Source organism: Artibeus jamaicensis, unplaced genomic scaffold (genome assembly GCF_021234435.1).
Source record: "Artibeus jamaicensis isolate MK-2021 breed Jamaican fruit bat unplaced genomic scaffold, CSHL_Jam_final scaffold_1019, whole genome shotgun sequence".
In the NCBI taxonomy this organism is placed as follows: Eukaryota; Metazoa; Chordata; class Mammalia; order Chiroptera; family Phyllostomidae; genus Artibeus; species Artibeus jamaicensis.
In genome coordinates, this window is record NW_026522025.1 from 19,839,855 (window position 1) to 19,862,697 (window position 22,843).

Below are 22,843 nucleotides of genomic sequence, written 5' to 3' on the forward strand. Positions count from 1 at the left end.
TTGCCTTCTTCCATAGTAGGAACCTTGGTTTCTTCTCTACTCATTTTGTTTTCCTACCTGATAGATATACCTGTCAGATTATAAACTCCTTGAGAACTGGGGGTTTTTATTTTTGTCCTATTGGATCCCAAGAACCTAGAAAAATGCCCTTATATATTCAGTGCTCAAGAAATATCAGTTATATCAATAAGTGACTATCATCCACCTTAAAGAGCAAGATGTAGTTTCTTCTCTCCTTTATAAATAATAATTTTAAAATGTAATTTTAAGTACTCTCCACGAATGTGGAATAAAGATGCTCATTAAATAGGGGTACATTATTGGAGGCATTAGCTTTCTAAAAATTTCCCTATAGTATATTCATTAAGGAACATCTTATAAGATAAAGATTATATTGGTCAGTTAATAAAAAAGTAATTTCTAATGTGCATACTCAAAATATATTGCTTTCACTTGAACATACATATTTATGTATCAGTCTTAAAAACAGGCAACTTCTGTTGTTGGCAAATATGATTACTGACTAAAGTTCCACCATCTTTCTAGTACCATGTAATGCTACAGTCAAGATTACCAGATTTTTAGTTTCTGGTTCTTTGAAGTGGGATGAGGATTTAAAAACACTTATGAAACATCCTGAGTACAGAATGCATCCAGATTTAATTTTTCTATGAATATTTTACACTTACCTCATCTATATCTAGTTAAATACAATTACATTTCATGATTATCAAATTTTCTAAGCATTCAACATTGTTTTTTGTAGAAACAATTTTTATAGCACTCATATTTTAACTGATTCTGCTAATCTTAAATCCAACTGACAAGAAGAAATGTCATGTATATGTATATCAAAGAGAAATATACTGTATGCTGTGGGCAGCAGTTAGAATTTTTTAAAGGAAGTAAAGAGTGCTTTTCAAATATAGGTCAGCTAAAAAATCTTCTTTTGTATTAACATCGTACAGATTAACACCATAACACTGTTTGGGGAAATGCCGATCAAGAGAGATCCAAGTGCTCTATTATTTTTACCAGTGAAGTTACCTGCACAAATTTAAAGCTTTATTTCTCCAAAGGAGATGCTTGGTATTTTTTTTACTTTTAAATAGTTTATTTTAATAGAAAAGGGAAGAAAAGTCTGTTGCCAAAGTGAAATATTATATGCTAATAAAAATCCTCACATATTAAAAAAACTTAAAACTTTGAATGACTATAGCTAGTTAAAACAAAACACACCAAAAAAGACCCTGTAGAATGTGCAGTTATCTTTATTTGAATATCCTTCTATATTTCCTGATGACTGCTATGTAAGCATTACTTTCTATAAAAAACTGTCTCCCTCTGACTTCCTAATTGAGGTGATAACATAATTTCTCCATTGCGTTATTGGCTAAAAAGCAGCATTAATAGGTATTTGTCCTGCCTGGTAATTCCTTGTTTTGGGATAGAGAGAGAAATAAAAGAAGTACCAAGGCAAAAAAAAAAAAAAGACAAAAATGAAAATGGCAATAGTGAAGTAGTGAGAAAAGATTAAGTAATTTTCACTTCATTATTCCTTCCCTAATGTAAGTTTTCTTTAGTGATTTCATTTCTTCTTAGATTTTTCCATCATTTTCTCTATTCACATTTCCTCAGGGGAAACTGTGATGGGAATGAAGCACAAAACAAGACACAGTGGCCTGGAAATCAGTGGTGTCACTAGCTATGAGCAGCATACTCAACATGGAGACCAAAATGAAATCACACGTTCTAGAGCCCTGTGAAATAAAATCAGATAAAATATAAAATAAAATGTCACTCTGAGTAGTTTATGCTTTATAATCAGAAAATCAGGAGAAAACTGTACTGAACAAGAATCCAGACTCAGTTCCCATTTGTTTGATATTTATAAGACAACTGTATTTCATAACCAAAACCTCTCTAATTATTTAAGCCTGTGTTTATTCATTTGAAAAACTGGAACTTCAACACTTGTTCTGCTTTCCTTATAAGAATGGTGTGATATTTAAGTAAGATGATATAAACAACATTATATTTCAAGATAAATTTATAATTTTATAATATAAAAAATGTTTAAATTTTAATTCAATATTATAAGATTAACAAGCATATCTTGACTTCTACTTTAGAGGCATTATTTACACTCTATTATTAAATAATAAGAGACTCTACTAAAGGTTTTTAAATATAAAAAATTAATAATTAAAATGACAGTATATTTTATCAATTGTAATTTTTAAAATATCCATTTTCCTACATGTCCTTTGTTGTTTATTTTCCAAATTAAAATAATATATATGGAAACCAAGTGTTTTATGTTGTTATTTAAATTTTTTCAAAGTATTTAATTTTATGTAATATTATGACAATTATTTTAATAACTTAAATTATAGCCATGAATTACACAATAGGACATTTCATAATGCAGACTTATTTGAGGATGACATAGCCATCATTCAAAATGTCAATAGTTTATTTCTTATTAGAAAATGTATTCCTGAGCATAAAGAATAATCAGAAGAAAATATACTAAAGTCTAATTTTTCTACAGATGGAAAATCATTAATAAAAACTCATTTTATATTTGCCTGTTTTAAGATTATTTATGTTAATGTAATAATTTATAATTTATACTACTGTACCAAATAAATGTTAAACATAGTCAACTGTCATTTATTAATTAAATAGTTTAGTAACTACACATAATATAACATTTTTCTTAATCAAAAGTAGTAGAACTATATTACTACCAATTTGTGTATTATCTATGTATCACTTGTTTTGCTATGCTATATTAACTCTAAACACTTGGATAATCTTTTTGCTTTTATTATGTATGACTGATGATAATGGTTTGTCTGTTTGAACACCAGCACTCCTACTACCAAATGAAAATTATATAAAATAGATAATAAACTGACTGTCTTTAGAAAAGATAGTTTTTGTTAGCTTTTAATTTTAGCTTTATGGCACTAATATCCATTGGTTTTCATGTTGCCATGTGTTATTAGAGTATAGGAAACTTCTTTTGAATTTTCTCTAAGGAAATAACTGAGATACAAACACTATAATTTAACAATTAGGAATTAGTTTTGATGCTGAAGTACATGCCTAATTTACTAAGAAATAAAAAGTCAATGCTTAAATTAGTTTAAAGAAATGCCAAACAATCAGTAGATAAAATATTTATTGAATGTCTCCTTAAATGTTCAGTAATATATACAATAGGCACTGAAAACCAAGTTGTTTACCTTTAAAACCAAACTAAAGGGCTCTGTGTTTAAATTCTTAAGGCATGTAACATTAATTATACACATTAGAGACTTATATGATATTTGGAAACCTTCCAATGAGCTGCCTTCTTAATTTTATAAATTTAAAAATTATTTTCTTATTATTGCATAAAATCATAGGCATTGTTATCATTGTCCTGATTCAATATTCATAACAATTCTTTGACTGTGAAATTCATTTGGTTGGTTCTATCATATTGGACCTGAATTATCCCTCCCAACTTATGAAATACTGTTTTACGGTCCTCTCCCTAAATAAAAAAGGGGAAAACACTACAGCACCATCCACTCAAACGAGTGCTTTTATTTCATCAACTCATCCTCCCCCCACAAAAAAAAACCTTATTCTCAAGCAGTGTTGCACTTACAAAAAACTAACACATTGCTTAATTCTTGAAATGATGTTTGGTGAGAATATTTCCCAGACATGTTATTGTATCATCATAATGTTATTGATACTAACATTTCTGGCAATATGGCAGTGACAGTTACAGGACAAATATGTCACCCGGCCTCAAAAAGGTTCTGATCAGTGATTGATATAATGCTAAAATTAACACTAAGAAATAGACATATTGATACATATTTACCTTAATTTGTACTCCAAATGAAATTCATGTTACAATATGTCAATAATAGCAATCTACAATGGATTAGCATATTAAATATAAATGTATGTCATAAGTGGAAAGACACTAGTGTTTTGCATATTTATTTACCCATTTCAACAAAGCCTGTCCAAAACCTCAAGGGATGCAAAAAACAATTAAGGTAATAGTTCTGCCTCGAAAGACTTAAGTGAACTATACCGATATATTATAAAACATGTATATCAATAACGAAAATACAAGGAAGGAATTGAGTGCACCAAACATATTTTGGTAAACCCAGCATTAACACAAGGTAATTGTTTGGGCTTATAAGTCGTGAAGTAAGTAAATTTACAAATACATACATATATGTATATATTTGGGGATATGTATTCAGGGATACATATTTAGATGTGTTTAAATTTTTGCTTTAAGTTTTCAATTCTGAGCAATTGTAAAAGTTCGCTGAGAAAATAGCATTGCACAAAATTTAGAAAATAAATAAAATTTGGAAATTATTTAAAAGCTATTTGGGAAAATCGACTGACGAGAAGAAGAAAGTCCCCACAAGAAAGGGAAAATAGCAATGAGTCCTCTTTGAAACAAAGGATAATTTGTGAAATAAGTCCCTGCAGTATGGTGGAGAATGTAGAAGTAAGCACATTACCAGAAGATCTTGATTTTGACTGTAGTCAGCTAACACCCTAAAATATTACTGAAGGTCTATTGTTAACAATATTTATAAACATCATAATAGCTAACATTTACATATTGCCTGTTTTATACCATGGCGCTCTGGAGTTTATAAACTTTACCTCGTTTAATCTCACAACCTATAGTTTAGGTGCTACCTATATATAACCCCTTCTATATAGAGGTAACTAAACTTAATCAAATTTTGATGCATTTTTAATGATTCAAAGAAATATGACTATTTTTAAAGGCCCAACATAAATACATATGTGTAAGTAACTGAAAATAGGAAAATAATGAGGATATGGAAGGGTTAAGAGAGGATTTGAAAAAGCACAATATTCTTGTGTGGAAAAGAAAGAGGACTAGGGAGTTTAATGTAAATAAAGAAATTCAAAAATAATTTACATTTAGTGATTTTTCCCATAAATAACATACATGTAAATTGCATGGTACTTGAAGCTAGATGTTATACAAAAGTCTAGATATTGTCTACCAGAAATCAAGTGATTATATACACATGCCAAATATAAAGAGGATTTTTAGAATACCCCAAGAAAAATCAGAAAATCAGCTTAGCAATTATAGAGCTCAAAGAGAAGTGCCATTTCTTCTATTGGGGTAGGAGGCTTAGGATTGTTTAGAAAATAAAGTGGTGAAAGCATAGAAGTGTTATTTTAAGGATTATTTGCAGAAGAATTTCATACATTATTTGCTTTGTTGATCAAATAGATGATCAGTTGATAATTATGAAAGATCCCATAGGTATATAACCATTCCGACCAAGAAAAGTGATAATACATGTATACTGAGAGAAGAGTTGGATTTTAGAAGAAACACATAATATTTACAAGGTTTTGAGCCCAAGAGAAGAAACTGTGTGGATGAAAATATACTCTGCATGGACATTCAGTACGTCAAAAACTGACAGATATAGTAGGAAAACCATGTACAAAAAGTATTTAAGAGAGGAGAGTATGAAGGCAAATCACTTAAGATGAAATAAAAATGAGTCCAAGAAGAAGAAACAAGTGAAGACAGATAGTCATCATGCATTACAATGACTTCTGCTCTTCAAAGTATCAGAAAGCTGCCTGGAATTAAAAATTGATGAGCCTCAGAAGTAACTAGAAAACAAATAGAACATAGAAAAGCACAATATAACATGTAACCATTTCTTTAACTAGGCAGTTCTGTCCACAAGTTATAGCTATATATAAGGAAGAATGAGGAAGATAGAGAGAAAAGACATTGATACAAGAGCCAACTGTGTGCTGAATGTATCTAAGGACACGTTCATATATGTTACCAGGATCCCTGGTAAGCACAGTATAGGAGTAGCTAAGCTATCACTATTTCCCTTTACCAACAATAAAACTGAGTCTCAGAAAAACCCAGTAACTTGCTTGCGACCAGGGGGCTAAGAGATGGTCAAGGAAAATGTCAAACATAAGTTCCTTACACCATACAACACTGTTTAGGAACACAGATTGAACTGCAGTGTAAACTCAATAGAAAGGACCTTATCTCCTTATTATCACTGTATCCCAAACTTATTGAAAGTATCTAGTGTATGGTGAGGACTCAATAAGTATATGCTGAAAATGGTGAAGTTGTTCTAGGTCATGTTCTTGTTGCAAGCGGTACTACTACACAATGAGAAAAATATATATATAATAAATTCCTGAAATACAAAAAGAAAATGAAAAATCAATTAAAATATTTGAATCTAATAAGAATTCTGAAATTTAGAATTCTTATTAAAGAATTTAATAAGCATATCTTAGAGAAATTTAATAAGCATATTCTATAGAAATACCATTATGCAAAGTTCTGCAGATTTGTGAGAAGTGAAAGACTGTTATATAAGATAATGGATGGTATATTTCTTTATAGAATAAAAACAGAATATACTGTAATATAAAATTGATGGGATAAACATAAAATGGGAAGGTACAGAAATTCAAAATTCAGGAATAAAGAGTTAGAATTGGACGAGAGAAAGAGTTCTTGAATGATATAAGACAAAAATAGGACTTCATATTAGGAAAGCTTTAGATAATCAAGGAATAAAACATCAGGGTACTTACCTCCTCTTAGGGACACATGCAAAATGCATAGAATGTGACTATGAAAATATATTAAAGAAGATTCTTAAATTACATAAAAACAAGTTTTTGTTCAATTAGGCTAATATATATATATTAGCCTAAATGAAACATTAGCCTTCAATGTTTCATTTCCTTTTCAAAAGAGAGTTCTAAATCAGTTTGATTCACTCTTTAGAGTTATACCAGAATTAGAATTCAAATGATTAAATTGAGGACTTGGAAAACCACAGCAAGCAAGGACAGCTTTTCTTTTTATTAAGGATCAGAGTTTACAAAAAGCCCCAGGAAATACTGTGCCTTAAAAAACAAATAAGCATGGGCTTTGGAGACACACAGGCTTAGGACAAATCCTGGGTATGCTGTTTACTACTTGTATTAAAGTTCAGAAAGTTATTCATCTTCTATGGGTTTGTTTCTACACTTATAAAATTTTAAAAAATGGTAGGTTGTTGTGAGGATTCAATGAATTAACAGATGTATAATGCTTAACTATAAATGATGTTTAAAGTTGTTTATTTTTCTCTTGTATTATCAGTAACTCATAATCATTAGGAATAAAATAATTTTGGATAAGAGGTTTTTTTGGCAAATGCTTATTATAATTCATGCTAAGTACCTTTTCTTATTGAAAATAATTTAATGTTTTCTCAAATATATAATGTGCCTTCTTGATTTTTATCATTATCAATTTAGCAGTAGTTAAAATTCAGAGGGTGCTTAATGAATGTTAATAACTCAATAAGCAATAAATTTATCATTTGTTTTGATCTCCACTTAGTGAGAGACACAGATTGTAGAAAAGTCAGGAGGCTTGGCATAGAAGATCTGGCTCAGCCACTCCCTGTTTGACCAGGGGTAATTACCTTACCTTTCCAAACTTGTATTTACTTGACTATAAAACCGGGATAGCAATGCCTTATTGCACACTGTTGTGATGGTATATCATATATAGTAGATACTCAGTGAGAGTTGAAACTGAATCATGATGTTGATGACTCCATCATGATTATGAACTTCGATCATTATGCTGTACATTTAGCAAATATGCCAAATTAGAGTAAGCGTTCATATTTTCTGAGTTTCCACTGAGTTTACTGTTGACGGATAAAATGGCAATATAGACAAAAATTCTTGACCAATTTGAAGAGTCACAACTAAATTTAAGTTCCCGACATCACTTCCCCAGCTGTCCTTGTGAATAACCTCCCTGCCTCTTTTTGTTAATTATTCAAGGGATGATTATCCAATGATTATTCCTTGGGTAATCATCCCCCAAATATATTCTTTATGGTTTGAAATGACCAATTCAGCCTTGGCTAAATTCAGCCTAAAGCACTCTACCCAGGGACCTTAGTAAAAGCACTTGTTCCAGGTTCTGTTGCTTTCTCTGCCTACATATTGCCTCGAACTTCTCCTGTGGTCCCCGGAAGTATGATATGTATCGCTTCCAGGACGTGTGAATAGTAAACTTCTCTATTTCAGTTTCTTTTGTGGTCCTCTATTGAACCACAGCTCACCATCTGACACCCCAGGGTGTGAGATATTTTAACAAAATCACTACGTATATATATATATATATATATATATATATATATATATATATATATATATATATATGTGTGTGTGTGTGTATGTACACACACATGTATGCATTCCACAAATACTGTATAGTGTTTTCACATATAATGAGCAAAGTAATTTAATTGAAGGGAAATATATCCATGTCAGTAATTAAATAGTGCCAACAAATTCCAGAATGATATCAGGAAAAGAAGCACAAATTATTAGCTAATATAAATTTAGTCCTTACTATGTAGTAGATACTGTGTTAGCATTTTACAAGTGTTATCTCTTTTCATCATGTCATTTTGCTAAGGAGGTACTAAGTGAGGGTAAGGCATTTATGTTCAAGTCACGTATCCAGTAAGTGAAGAAACAGAAACTCAACTCTCCTCACTCCTGTTCCAGATTCCTTGAACCATGATAGGCTGTGCAATGCACCTGAACAATTCCAGTAGAAGATAAGCTCTGTGCATAAGCAGAAGTAACTCTTTATATCTATTTCATATTAATGATGCATGAGCAAAAAATCGATCAATGACATGTTCTCAAGAAGACAAGTGAGCAGTTATTCAAAGATTTACATATAATTTTCTTTTATGAGCATATTACAAAACATTGGTCCCTGACCCCATTGCAAGCCAAACTACAGTTACCATCTTTTTTTAAAAATATTTTATTTCTTTTTTTTAATTTTTAGAGCAAGAAGAAAAGAAGGAGAAAGAGAGGGAGAGAAACATCAGTTGTGGTTGCCTCTCACATGGCCCCCACTGGGGACCGGCCCGCAACCCAGGCATATACCCTGACTGGGAATTGAACCTCGACCCTTTGGTTCACAGTCTGTGCTCAATCCACTGAGCTACACCAGCCAGGGCTACAGTTACTATCTTTTAAAATAAACATAAATGCACTAGTTATCTGGAAGACTGGCTGACACCTGAGTGTCAAGTATGATTTTAAAACTTCAATTTGTACAATGGACATCACTTCATCATGGAAGGACGTAGGTTTAACATTATTCCAATTATTTAATATATTTAAACTGAAATTCATTATTTTTATTGTAATTCTTCCATATAGTAAAATTTGTGGGCTTAATTTTATGTCATCCCAGTAATTTTAGGTAATTGTATTAGAAATTACTCATATAGCATAACATACTTTCATCTCTTTCTTCCTCCCTTTTTCCCTTCTTCCTTTTTGCCTTAAATTCCTATACTCAACATTCAGGGCTTGAGCTCTCATAACGTGTCAAGTAATATGTCAAGCAGTACGGACGTTTTTTTCTATTTAGCTGATCAATTACCAAGACATTAGTTTGAAAATAGGTTTCCCACAAATCAAATATATCAAAAAATGTTCTCCTCTAAGAAATATTATATCTATAAGATTAGAAAAACTTTATGATCCCCTTGATTTATTCACTTAATATCCCAATGCAATAGTATGTAATGTTACTGGAGAGAAAATACAAGCATTACTCTCTTGCCTTCTGATTACAGCTCTTATGTTCACAATATCTCCTAAATCCTTTTAATATCTCTAAATTTAATTTAGTTCCATGAGAGGAAAGGAGTTTCTGAAGACAACAGAACACATTTTTCCCGTAGCCCTTTAAATCAGCGAAAACCTTTCAATACTTTATGGCAGCAGCTATAGCTTTAAAGAAACCCTATTCTGTAGGATGAGCATGGTCACTGGACCTGTGTCCAAACGACTTAGTGAAATACAGCAACGAATAATTTAGTTCTGGACTGAAAAGGGGTATAAACATCTCTCTTAAATTGAACAAATTACCAGCTATCTGGAAAGTATAATATATTGGCCTCTGTTCAAAAGAACAACACTTAATGTTGGCAATACTGCCAAATTCCTGCTTTCTTATATTCCCCTTTTCCTAGAAAAAGTGATTAAAAGACCAGTTCCCATGCCAGCTGGATGCTTAAGAGCACCAAAGGTCCTCTCTCAGGATTCAGAACTTGATATGGCTTAGAAACCACTATGCTAATAGACAACCTGCCCAGCATTATAAATCAAAGCCAGATGACCACATTAAAATTCTATCAGCTGTATCAATACCCTGTGGTTTATAAAGCACTGTTGACCTAATGCTGGAAGACGTTTAGAATGATACAAAAGTTCTGCCCTAGTTTGGGGTGTGTAGCTACAATACTTTTCACAATTGCGAGTTATTCATCCATAGCAAATAGTCAATTCTCTCTACCTCTTTACTTGTATTGATTTTATTTAATGGAAATCTTAGAAGAAAGGAAGAGGAACCTCCAGGAGTTGAGGAAGAAACAGAAAAAAACTTTGTACTATTTTGAACTGTTTCTGTTATCTGCTGATTGTAATTGCAAATAGCAAAAAGCCTTCTATATAATTGAAAATCCTGGGTCTTCTTAAAATTATAACTACATCTCTAAGTCTTACGATAAGTATGCCACTGAATTTCAAACTTTTTCTTTTGAAACCCACAGTGAGAAACACATCTAAAATCTTGATACAACATACACAAACACACATACGATAAAAGTTTAATCAAACAATACTTACCTTTAATATGTACAATGCCTTGTACCCTATTTTAATACATTTTATTTAAAAAATACCTTCAGTGTCCAATACTTTTTCTTAATTTATAAGTTATATTCTGCAATTTAATGACACTGATTGATTCCAATGTGTCTTAACGCCTTAGGACTTTGCAGGAATTACTTAAGGCAAAGGCTATTCGTATATAGATTCCACACAAAGTACTTAATCACTGTAAGCACGCAGATCCACCATGCCATAAAAGATATTACATTTTTTAATCTGAAACAATAAACTAAAAAGCAAATACATTTATTATTTCATTTATCCTTCTGTGGATTCAATAATTACAAAATAGTGGATGCTAGTTTGATATATGTGCAACTATTGTTTAAGCCATAAGGATAGGAGAACGATAGTTGGAGAGCTTACAGACCCAAGCGTTTAGTCAATCGAAATTAATATTTTAACAAATGATCAAAAATAGCACTACTATTAATTTCATTCAATATTTATTCAATTAACCACATTCTTAGGTGTGGTAAACTAATAAAATCCAAGTCTGATAATGATCAGAGCCATATAGAAAAATCTTAGATTTTACTCTCTAGGAGTATGGGAAGTTCTTGTTTCCACGGATGAACTTGAAACACATAAAACACCTGATAAAAGAGCATGTAACCCAATTTAAAATTTCCTTTACAGAAGCTAAAAGGCAAATTATGTTATGCTCCTAGGGAAAAATATAACAGTAAACATTACATTCTCTTGTATATACAAAGCATCAATGGTAATTTGTAATGGATCAGCCAGACTTTGAGAAAGACCGAATGGTAGAAACCAACAAGCATTGTCTTCCCAGTTCAGAAATCCTCTCTTGAACATCGTTGAGAGAGCGTCGACTCATTAATGGCTCTTAAATTAACATCTTCCTGTGAAAGTGTGGAGAAATATACCAAAAGCAGGACTTTATGATGACTGCTTGTTTATACTGGAGCCAGACACCTAAACAAGTATCTTTCAGAAAGTATTTTGAAGAAGGGGAAGGTCACCACATCATCTAATAACCAGTTAAGAGAAAGTAAATTGAAAATAAATGAATAATACTCACTAATGAAGATTCCTTTCACTATGCTATGAAAGTTATGTGATGTCCATAATATCTTCATTTATGCTAATTTGAACAGAATATGGTAGAAAAGTGATTTGTTTTCTATTTATTCATTTTTATTATATTTTCCATTACCATTTATTCCCCTTCCACCACCCTCCCCCTGCAATCACCACACTGTTGTCTATCTCCATGAATCCTTTTTCCCTTTTTGCTCAATCCCTCCACCCCGGACTGCTTCTCCCATAGTTGTCACCCTCCTCTCCATCTTTGAGTCTGTCTCTATTTTGCTTGTTAGTTCAGTTTGTTCATTACATTCCAAATATAAGTGAAATCATACGGTGTTTGTCTTTCTATGACTGGCTTACTTCATACGGTTCTCTAGGTCTATCCATACTATTGCATAAAGCAAACATTTCTTACTTTTTATGGCTGAGTAGTATTCCAGTGATTTGATTTCTAATCAAAAGATTCAAAAGGCTTGAGATAGTAATTTCTACAGTCATTAAATACTTCAATACTTGAAACATGTGCATTGTTTTCATCATATACTTCATAAGAAACTGAAAACGCCTTGAGTATTAAAGCTACATTAAACACATTTGATTCCTATTAATTTAAATAGGCAACGCTATAAGAATTATCCTACCATTCTGATCACATATTCACAAGCAGAGTTTAGCTGTAGTTATCTTTTGCTCAGTAAAAAAAAAAGATACAGTATTATTGAGTGTTGCCAATATATGCCCACCACCTTCTATATTTTTCCTCCTATAGCAACACTGTATATATACAGATAGATACAGACAGATACAGATATTATTAAAATAATGCATTCAATTGTTATTTTAATTAAATATTTATAAGTTTGTTTTATTCTCATCATAATCTGGATGTGAAAACAACCCAAATATCCATCTTTCTTGTTTGTAATATGCCCCAGTGTTGCAATCCAATCTAGCAGGCAACATTATGGTGCCCTGGGCAAAGTAGTAATTTAATCAAATACAATTAAAATCACTGAAATTATTGCTTTTCACTTTATATTAATCAGGATTCTACCAGCAAAAGTTAAGGCATTCTGGATACTTAAAACAGAGGGAATTTAACGGAGGGAACCGATTACAAAGAGATGGAAAAGCTGAGAGCCAAACCCAGTAATGAGAGCAGTGGGAAACCATTACTGCTCTTAGGATGAAAGATCAAATGGATGAGGCACAAACAGAACCAAGAGCCAGTTATGGGGTGGAAATTGGAACAAAGAGGTCCCTTGGGAGATGGAGACATTGCTGGATATTACCCAAAGCAATGAAGGAAGGGAGAAACAAACACTCTGGCCTCTAAACCCTCCCATCCTCCATTCTCCCAAAACTACCTATCATTGGCCAACCACAGCTGAAGACATTCTGACTTGTAAATGCTGCTGAGGGATTAGCTCTCCAACAGCATCCGGCCCAGAACTGTTGTGTGTAGGATGTGCACATTTCTCTAAACTCTTCAGAAGCCTGGTATTGCAGAATCAATTTATTCCATGGAGCTGTCTAATTCCAAAGCCAATTTATTTAAAATAAGTACATCTTTAATGTTTGTGTTCAAAGATTTAAACACATGGGCTTATAAATTCTTCTGAATTAAAAAGACTGAGCAAGGGTGCACACATCTATAAATTTAAAATATACTATTGTTCTTCAGTATAACAAATTATTGCATATTAATATGCCAATTAATAAGTCATGCTAACAGAACAGCTCAGGAAAATTACTGCAGGTAGCATTTTATTCCATATTTTGAAACACATTTTTCCAAATTGACTCAGTATGACAATCTATTATCCCGCTCTATTTTAAAGAAAGAAATCAGAATTATAAATACATTTGTTCAATGATACTATATAATAAACATATGGGTTTTTAAATAGTGCCTTAATGTTCAAAATTGAAAATACCTATACACCTGAAGTTTACCTGGGATATGCAATGTACCAATGTACAGGAATGACTCAGCAGACAGTACAAGACTCTTCAATGATATCCTTGAAGTATAGTATAATTAATTTGTATTGCTATTAGTAATTTTTCATTCTCATAAATAAATCATTTACTCTCCTGTATCCACACTAAACTAACTGATGTAGTCTAATCAAAGGCAAATGTATTGGATGAATGGGCTAAGAAGTAATAAATACTTGTCATGTCCATTTATAAATCCACTTTAAAAAGTTTTGTGTCTTCTAGTGGAAAGATTTTCTGTGGAAATGTGCTCTATGTTTCATGCTTTAATCAAAAGTCTTCCTTCTTATTATAGTATCATATAAGTTAAATTCAAGTTTATCATATATGTTAAAATAACAGAGTTGTGTTCAACTTTGTTAAGGTAAAATATATCACATTTAAGAAAAGAATCTCCACCCTGGCTGGTGTAGCTCAGTGAATTAAGCGCAGGCCTGTGAACCAAAGGATCGCGGTTCGATCCGCAGTCAGGGCACATGCCTGGGTTGCAGCCCAGTTCCCAGCAAGGGGCACATGAGAAGCATCCATACATTGATATTTCTCTCCCTCTCTCCTTCCCTTCCCCTCTAAAGATAAATAAATAAAATTTTAAAAAAAGAAAAGAAAAGAATATCCTTTCATTTGACTAAAGCATGGCGAGAAGGGAATAGAATATTTTGAATTCATATCAGAAAGGTGGCTTAAAATGCACAGAATTCATATGGAAGAGTTGAAGTAGAAACAGACTGAAATAATTAGTTTAATAATGGCATGTGTTTGTAAAAATGTTCAGACACTGGATGTAAATGAGGATGTTCCTTGTATTGTTTACAAAAAAATTAGACATTTGGGACATGTTAGCATAACTATGTTCATTAATAAAGTAAAAATAAAACAATGCATTCACCTTAAATTAACTATAAAACTATATTTCAGAAAACATCTGAAATGTATGTATTAATTCAGAGTTATGTTCCCCTAGATTTTCCACTTCTAGAAATACCAGGTACTGGAGTGTGATCAAGTTGGTTCTAGCATCTCCTGTTCTTTGTTATGTCTCCTGTGAAACATTTACTCAGGTCTTCCGCACAATGCAAAATGCAATTTAAAGACTGCAGGAAAAGTTAATTCTCCATATATAGTTAACAAGTTTCATTATGTATAAAATACTAATACATATTAAATGTAGTTGCAATCAAAGTCACTTTTTAAAAAATTCATGAATATATTAGTTTGGGTTTGCAGCAAACTACAAATGTACTCTAGACATCCATGCATTTTTTGAATCCAAAGTTTCAGTAAGGGAAATGCCAAACATTATGTTATCGAGTAGATGTATCATTAAATACTTTATCAAGAAGGGCCAAATAGCTACGGTGAATCCTCCAGACATTTAACAGTGAATAACATTATTAGAAGAAATGGACATTTTGACATTTAATACATCGCTTCACTAACATTAAAAGACAAAAGTTAAAATGATAAGAATGTCAAAATTATTAAAGGAAATTTAATGATAAGTCCTCTAAGACAAACAGAGAAGATGGCCTACTAATGAGAGATATAGATAATAAGATCACAGAATGAATTTCTCTTTTGTATTATAAACCAGTTAAGGAGTTTTGTTTTTCTTGATTCTTTTCTCTAACACAGACGTTGTGGCATTTAGGAGATAAAAATGTATCATTTGACCTTTAAACTTCTGTTTCATTAACGTAGCCACAAGCAACAGAGTCACTAGTGACACGTTTGCACTTTCAGGCCTTTAGCACTTAAAGTTATTTGATAACTGTTATGCCACTATTTGATTTTCATTAGAGACACCTTGAGGAATGTGTTAAATTAAGAAGACTATATAGTGTAAAGCTTAATACATAATATAATATCATCAGTCAAGTATTCACATCAGATTTAGGTACTTTAATTGGGGATGGGGGTGGGGGAGTGTGATTGAGGGTAAATTTTGTGTAATTCGATTTGTTTTCTCATGAGTTACAGAACAGCATCATATATAGCTCTAAATATCTAAAGCAAAAATATACAATGTAACTCTGACATTACTTTTGATGAAAAATATGTCACCTGACTTATATACGCAAATCGTTTTTAAGTTCCGTCTCTACTGGTCTATGTATACAGAGTCAACTCCAGTTGCAGGGGAGAAGTTAAGAAAAACAACTGAGAATTTATATATATATATATATATATATATATAGTTATAGTTATAGTTATAGTTATATATATGTTATATATATATATAACTATATATATAGTTAAAAATCTATGGACAATGTAAAAAGGTAAAAAAAAATGGGATACTCTCTATGGAGTTCTAGCATTACTATCAGCAAATTACTTTGGGTAAAAAGTAATGCAGATCAGATTTCTCTCACATATAACAAAAAAAGTGGATTTATTTTATTTTAAAAAAACACTGTAAATGGTTAAGAAAAATCATTTGGAAGAGCAATTTTAGTCTGCTTAAAAATTTTGAAAGTCAAAAGTCCCCTAAAATAAGATACTACAAAACTCAGGATATAAAAATTAAAAAAAAAAAAAGGGATGAGGTACAATGCATACAAGTATACAAGGACTGCACCAAACCAATACTGGAAAGATACAGTCCCCACTAGTTAGAGATTTAGTATTAGAAGCAATGAGTGAACAAACCATAAGTCTCTTAGAAGCAAAATGTGGGTTCAGCTATTTCAATTAGCCATTGTATTTATTAGATTATCCATTAGAAACAAAATGTCAAGATATATCATCAAAATATAAGCAGTCTATCAAATCCTTTAGGCTCAAAATATTAATGCTCATTACAAATATACAATATGCTGTTACAAAAACATATAATAGACTGCGCCTCCCATGATATTTGTTTACAGCCTCTGAAAATAACGTCTCATCCTTACTACTATTGTTCAAACTTTTAAAACAAACTTAATATAAAGAACATAAACATGGTCTTAATTTCTATCCTCTATGTAACAAAGAGTTCATCGCTTTTACCAACAATGGAAAGGTATTTTGCTAAGTTATAAAAATCATTCATTTTTTGTACGCACCCAGTAGTATTTGTGATTAGCAAAGATAAAAAAGTATATTATAAAAGCATGATATTAGTATATATGTTAGATACTATAAGTATATTCCATACACATTTGAACTCATAAATATGTTTCAGAAGATAAAAGTCATATACCACACCCAGATATCATATCACTAAATTTAAAATGTTATGTGATCTAAACAGAAACATATCTCACTCTCCCACCTTAGACATGCCATGTATACTGATTTTGTGCAACCCATACATAAAAGCCAACTACCACCCAGTGGAGAGAAAGAAGATCTTTCAGGGAGATCTGAGGTATACATCAGGTGGAGGTGTTGGGGGGGGGGGAGAAGGGAGGGCAATGGAAAATGAAGGAATAAGAGCATTTAGCCTTGTTCAGATCTAAGTACTGCTGATCATCAATTTATATTTTCACAGGAGAGAAAATGTTTCCAGAAGCTCACTCTGCAGTGTTGCTTAGGAATAACATCAGGCTATGGGTACTCATTAATGACAAAACATTTCAGTGCTCAAGCTTGGGGGAAAGAGGGGAAGAGAGGAGAGTGATAAAAAGAAGTAAAACTGAAGATGGAAGGAAGGAGGGAGGGAAGTGGGAAGAAAAAGAGAACAGAGAAAATGGGGGGGGCAGAGAGAAAGACCTCCATCCTGTGCACATGTGTGAGTGACAGTGTGTGGAACAGTGAAGTGTGTGCCTTTTAAACAGTGAAAGAGAATCTGAACGTGAAAGTGGCTGTGAGAGCATGGAAGGACCCAATGGGTGTGAGGATGTGAGACAGAGAGTATGTAAAGGAGTGTGTTTAAGAAAGAGATTTGTGAGGGTGAAAAAATGGTACAGGGGGGGTGTTGAAGGGAACATGCATGTGTATGTGACAGAGATAGGGAGAGAGATGGGAAATGTGATGGCAAAAAAAAGGATGACAAGATCATAGAATGGGGACACTAATGAACAAAAGTGAGTAGTGGGCTAGGATGAGGAGTGGAGGAAGGGGGTTTAAATAAGAGGATTAAAAATTAGAGTGGTGGCGATTTTTTTTTAAATAGAGAAAATTGAGGATAAAATAGAAGAGAGAAGAAAGAATAGAGAGAAAATAAAAAAGGAGGGGAAAGAGGCAATGGATAGAAAAGAGTAAGAAGCGGATGGGGAAATGGTAGAAAAAAGAGAGAAGAAAGAAAAGGGAAAAGGAGGTAAGAGGAAAGAAAGAAAGCTGAAGAGGGAGTGTCCAACTGAGAAGGAAAATAAATGGGAGCGGGGAGTGAGCAGTTTGAAAAAGTCACTTAGACTAAAGTAAAACAGAAACAAACCTGATAAACTTGCCAGACTCTCCAAGAGTACCCAATGACAGTAAAACAGAGACCTTGTGAATTGAGTTTCAAAGTGCCACCTGTCCCTCCTAAACCGCACGCTCCACTCATCCCGGGGCTACTTGGCATTCGGGCAAAGTGCTTTAGCATCACCAGTCCAGCTCGCTACCTGCCCCAGCATGAAGGGACCACGGCTGGGGCAGAATCAGCACCTGGATGTCTTGAGACGTGGTCTTTGGATAGTGATCACCACCAGCATCGTTATTCGTTTTAAAGAGAAGACCAAAAAAAAAAAAAAAAGTGGAAAGACAGACGGAAAGATAGACTGAGACAAGTACGAAAGGCACGCCGTTCTTCCTACCTAAGCACCGCCGTGTCCCCTTTTCTGACCATCATGTTGTCCACGGCCGCCCAGGGGAAGTCCACACTCTGTCCAGCCGGGAGGCAGGAGGGCAGCAGGCAGCAAAGGCTGAGCAGCACCGCCGCCAGCCACTGGTTCGAGCAACAAGCACCCTGCACCAACAGCATCATGTCCATCCCTGCTAGGGCTGCTCACTCTCCAGAAGCTTTCAGCTCGCACTCCCCCACCCCCTGGTGCTGGCGAGTCTTCCCGGGAACCAGGCGGCGCGCCACAGGATTTTTTTTTTTCCTTTTTTTTTTTTTTGATGGGTGGGTGGGTTTCTTTCCTTTCTTTCTTTCCCCCCCCTCTAGTTGTTGGATGTTGTTTCTCTCTCTTTTTTGGCCTGCCCTCCTCCTCCTCTTTGCTGTCCCTCCCTCCCTCCCCTCCCACCCCCTAGCACCACACTACACCTCCTCTCGGTTGATTCTGGCCGAGTCCGGAGTGTGTCTAATTCTCGGGCGGCTCGCACACCATCTAGCGAGGAGGCGAGCGCGCCGGCAAGTGAGGGAGGAGGCGCGGTGGCGGAGGCTGGGCGAGCGGCAGCGGCAGCGGCGGAGGCTGCAATCGCAGCAGCAGCGGCGGCAGCAGCAGCAGCAGAAGCAGCAGCAGCAGCAGAAGCAGCGCGGGGCGCAGCAGCGGCCCGAGGCTTGCGCGCGTTGCCAAGCGGCCGTTTCCTTAGCAACCCCGCCCGGGGATTGGGGATGCAGCAGGGAGGGGGGGAAAGTGAAGGGGGAAATAAAAGAAAAGAAAGAAAACCAAAAAATATATATCAAGAGGAGGTATATCGCAATTATGCAAACTGCGGGGGAAAGAGAGCTGCACCGTAAACAGAACGCTTCCCTTCCTGTCATATGCTCTGGAGTGATGCTTTGCTAGAAAAGCCTCCGAGTCGGGCTGAGGCAGAGAGCAGAGGAGCGCTTTGCTTTCTCTCTCCCTTGCCGTTTACCTCTTGAGGCAGAGTAACTTTAAAGTCCTCCAAGTTGTGGTCGGCGCCATCATGATGCCGGGGACAGTGAGGTTTTGTTGTTTATTTTTTATCTGTTTACATTCTCTCTTGGGTGGCCGTGCCACAGTTAACCAGCGGTCAACTATTTCACTATGCCTTTTTCTTTTCTTTCTTTCTTTCTTTTTTTTTTTTTTTTGAAATAGGTATGGACAGGGGCTGAGGCTGCCTTTTGAGGGGACAGAAGTGGGGGTGCATGCAAGGCCTGGCGGTAGAGCAGCTGGCGTGTCTGTAGGGTCAGTCGGTATGATTTAGCGGGCGCTTCCCTTCCCCGTGAGTGTTGACACGAAATTGGGAGGCAGTGTATGTGTGTGAAGTATGGTCAAAGTGCAGTGTGTGCGAACGTATGTGAGTATATAGTATGCGCGCGCACGCGGATGCGCGCGAATGGCGCGCGCTGGGCCTGTGGGCGCGCTTCTTCGCGCAGGCGTACTGGGAGGCACGGGGCGGGTTGGACTGGGATGCGGAGTCGGAAAGGGACTACAATCAAGTGTTTTAATTGTGTAGAGCCAGGCTGTCCTGTTATGTAAGAGGCACTTTAACCCGTTTGAGCCTATCAAGCGGGAGGATCAGCGCATCCGTAGCTTGGCGAGGCAGGGTTATAGGGCTTAAGGAGTCACAGGGTTATTTTTAACTGCTTCCAAACCAGGTTGGACAAGCTTCCTACTCGGTGGTGCAGAACCGCTTCCCAGGGACGGCGCAGCCTTTTAGCCCCACACGCCGCCCTGCGAGCAGCTCTCCCTGCGAACAGCTCTCCCTGCCTACGGCCGAGTAGGTTGCTGGGCAGGGGGCCGCCCCTTTCATCTTCTAGTTCTTGAACTTATTTCCAGATTTAAGAACAGTTAGGTATTCCGGGCCGTTTGCAGATCAGTGTAAGAGCCGAGGCTGGAGTCAATAGCAGTTATGCCAATCAGTCTTGTTCAGAGAGGAGTTTGGAAAGCAAAGCCCGGAAGTGAAGGAAAGAAGCAAGTACAGTAATTTAAAAATATGCTCACCACCTCCATTCATTCTTCCCTCCCTCCACCCCAATCCTCCTCAAGCAGTCTTTAAAGATTTTCTTCGCCTGACCCCAGTCCCTCTTCCCTTGGAGGAAATAAATACAACAAAACCTCACAGATCCCAAACTCGTTTTCCGTAATGCGAGCCGGCTCCTTTGGCAAAGCGCGCAGAAGCAATAATCTCTGCAGGGGTCAGCATCCGGCTGCCTCCCCAGGCTGAGCTCTTTACGAGGCAGGCAGGGAGTCGTTTTGCTTGGCGGCAGCAGTGCTCAGAGTAATTTTTATCGCCGTTCATGAGGATATGTGGAGAAACGGAAGGGTTCCCATCACCTGTGACCACCACACTCACTGATCGAAGAGCCCCTAACCGGCATTGCCTCGCTGCTGAACTGACATTCCGAGGCTTGGCAATTAACTGAGACGTTTGTAGCAGGAGTTACTGGTGTTATTAGTATTCAAGCCTAACTCCCAAACCCGGCTCGGAAATTGAGAGTGCAATAGTATTCAGCCGCATTTTGAAACATCAATAAAATGTTAGTCATTTGTGGATGAATAAAAACATTTTTTTTTTTACCGTCTGTTAGGCTAGGAAAATAATCGTCAAATGACAGGCTCCTGGTAATACTGATGCCAAATACCTAGATAACACTGTCGTCTCTGTGTTTTTCTTTCTCACATGGTACACTGATGGATAAGGCTTAAAATTATCTAGGGCAAACCGGGGATTAGAAAAAATCGACATGTCATATACATGGACAAAACTATGCAGCCTTATTGAGAATTTTCTCTACAAATCGTCTAGATCCATTTGAGGAGAGGCAGAAGGCACAGCTTCCGGCATTGTGACTCAGTTTAACGCTATTTTATGCAGGGATGGGGTGCCAGCATTTTCTAGTACAAGCTATGGAAAGCATTCTTTTGTAACTGCTGTTTCCCAGAGATCTGACATCTTCAGTGAGCAGGAGAGAAGAGAGGTGGGATTTCTGTGACCAGGGATGGAGCTATGTAGCAGTTTTAATATGTACAACAACCTTTCAGGCTAGTAAAAGGAAACTGGAACCAATTCTATTTAAAGGCAAAGAGTTTATTTTATTTATTTCTAGTTTTTATCTCAACTTCCATTCACCAATCACAAAGCATTTAACTCTCACAAAACCATTCCAAATGGAAGTAGTAAGGAAACCTAGTTTGTAGATTTGTGGGCTATTGGAGAGATTATTTACATATGCGTGAGGCAGCCCCTATAGCTACAACACTTCTGCTCTTCTTTTGACTAGGGAGGAAATGGTTTTAAAAACTTTTATGATATCCTTTCCCCTCAACCTCTCTAATAATATATATTTGAGAGGATTTTACAGGGTTTCCAGTATTTGCTTTTGAGGTGCTAGATTTCTTCCCAGCAGAGACTTAAATCCTGGCAATCTTGGCTCCTTCTGAGGGAACGAACACCAGAATAAAAACAAACAAAAATTGAAAACAAGAATCCTTCCCAACTCAGCACGTAGTTCCTTGGCAGAGTTTGTGTTTAAGTAACAAGAATAGGTTACAACATTGAAAAATTTTAGTGGGCGTAGTAGGATGTAGTACCTTGGTCATAGTTTTTTAGGCACTAGCATTGGAATGAATTACTACTTCCTCTTGAGTCATGTACTTTATTTTGTTTTCAAGGCTTGACTTCTAATAGTTGAAGAAATGTGATCATCAGTGTGGAGTTAGTTTGGAAGGGGAAAGACAGAGCTTGATTATGGTAACTGATTATGATATTATGTAGATTGGTTTGCACCCTTGTTTTTCATGCCCTATCACCTCAGTGTTGTTGGAAAGATAATGTTACAAAGAAGCTTCTTAAATTTCCTTGGTTTAATAAGCTTGATTTTTCTTTGACAGTGTAAATAAGATTATTATTAGGGAAAAATTAGAATTTAAATTCACATTTGTTCTCTGATACTGAATGAATAAACCCAGATACATTTTTCATGCTATTACTGTCTAGGCAGGAGAAATTTTAGGCAAAACAGAACCCAGAACCTAATGGAAAGAACTAATGAGACAACGTTGTAATTCCTGAGTCAATCAGGGAGCTTTTATAAAGAGGACATGTGAATACTAATAGCTCCCTAACTTGGGCCATAATTGATTCTCTATTTGAAGTAAGCTAGTTTAAGCTTGGAGCACCT

At 35.3% G+C, this 22,843-nt stretch overlaps 1 protein-coding gene across 2 annotated transcripts in view; it reads right to left on the reverse strand.

Annotated features, from left to right (window-relative positions):
* The window catches only part of NEGR1 (neuronal growth regulator 1), an 836,437-nt gene extending 817,219 nt beyond the window's left edge, over window positions 1-19,218 (reverse strand). Inside the window, exons 1-2 of one of the 2 annotated variants that reach the window (XM_053655407.1) lie at window positions 19,076-19,218; window positions 18,627-18,778 (exon numbers count right to left, since the gene is read on the reverse strand). In XM_053655407.1, the coding sequence (XP_053511382.1) occupies window positions 18,627-18,661 (35 nt within the window). In that variant the 5' untranslated portion in view covers window positions 18,662-18,778; window positions 19,076-19,218. Of the gene's footprint in view, window positions 1-18,626; window positions 18,916-19,075 lie in introns of those variants that run through there. The other variant, XM_053655406.1, reaches the window with a different exon arrangement.
* Window positions 19,219-22,843: the final 3,625 nt, after the last annotated feature.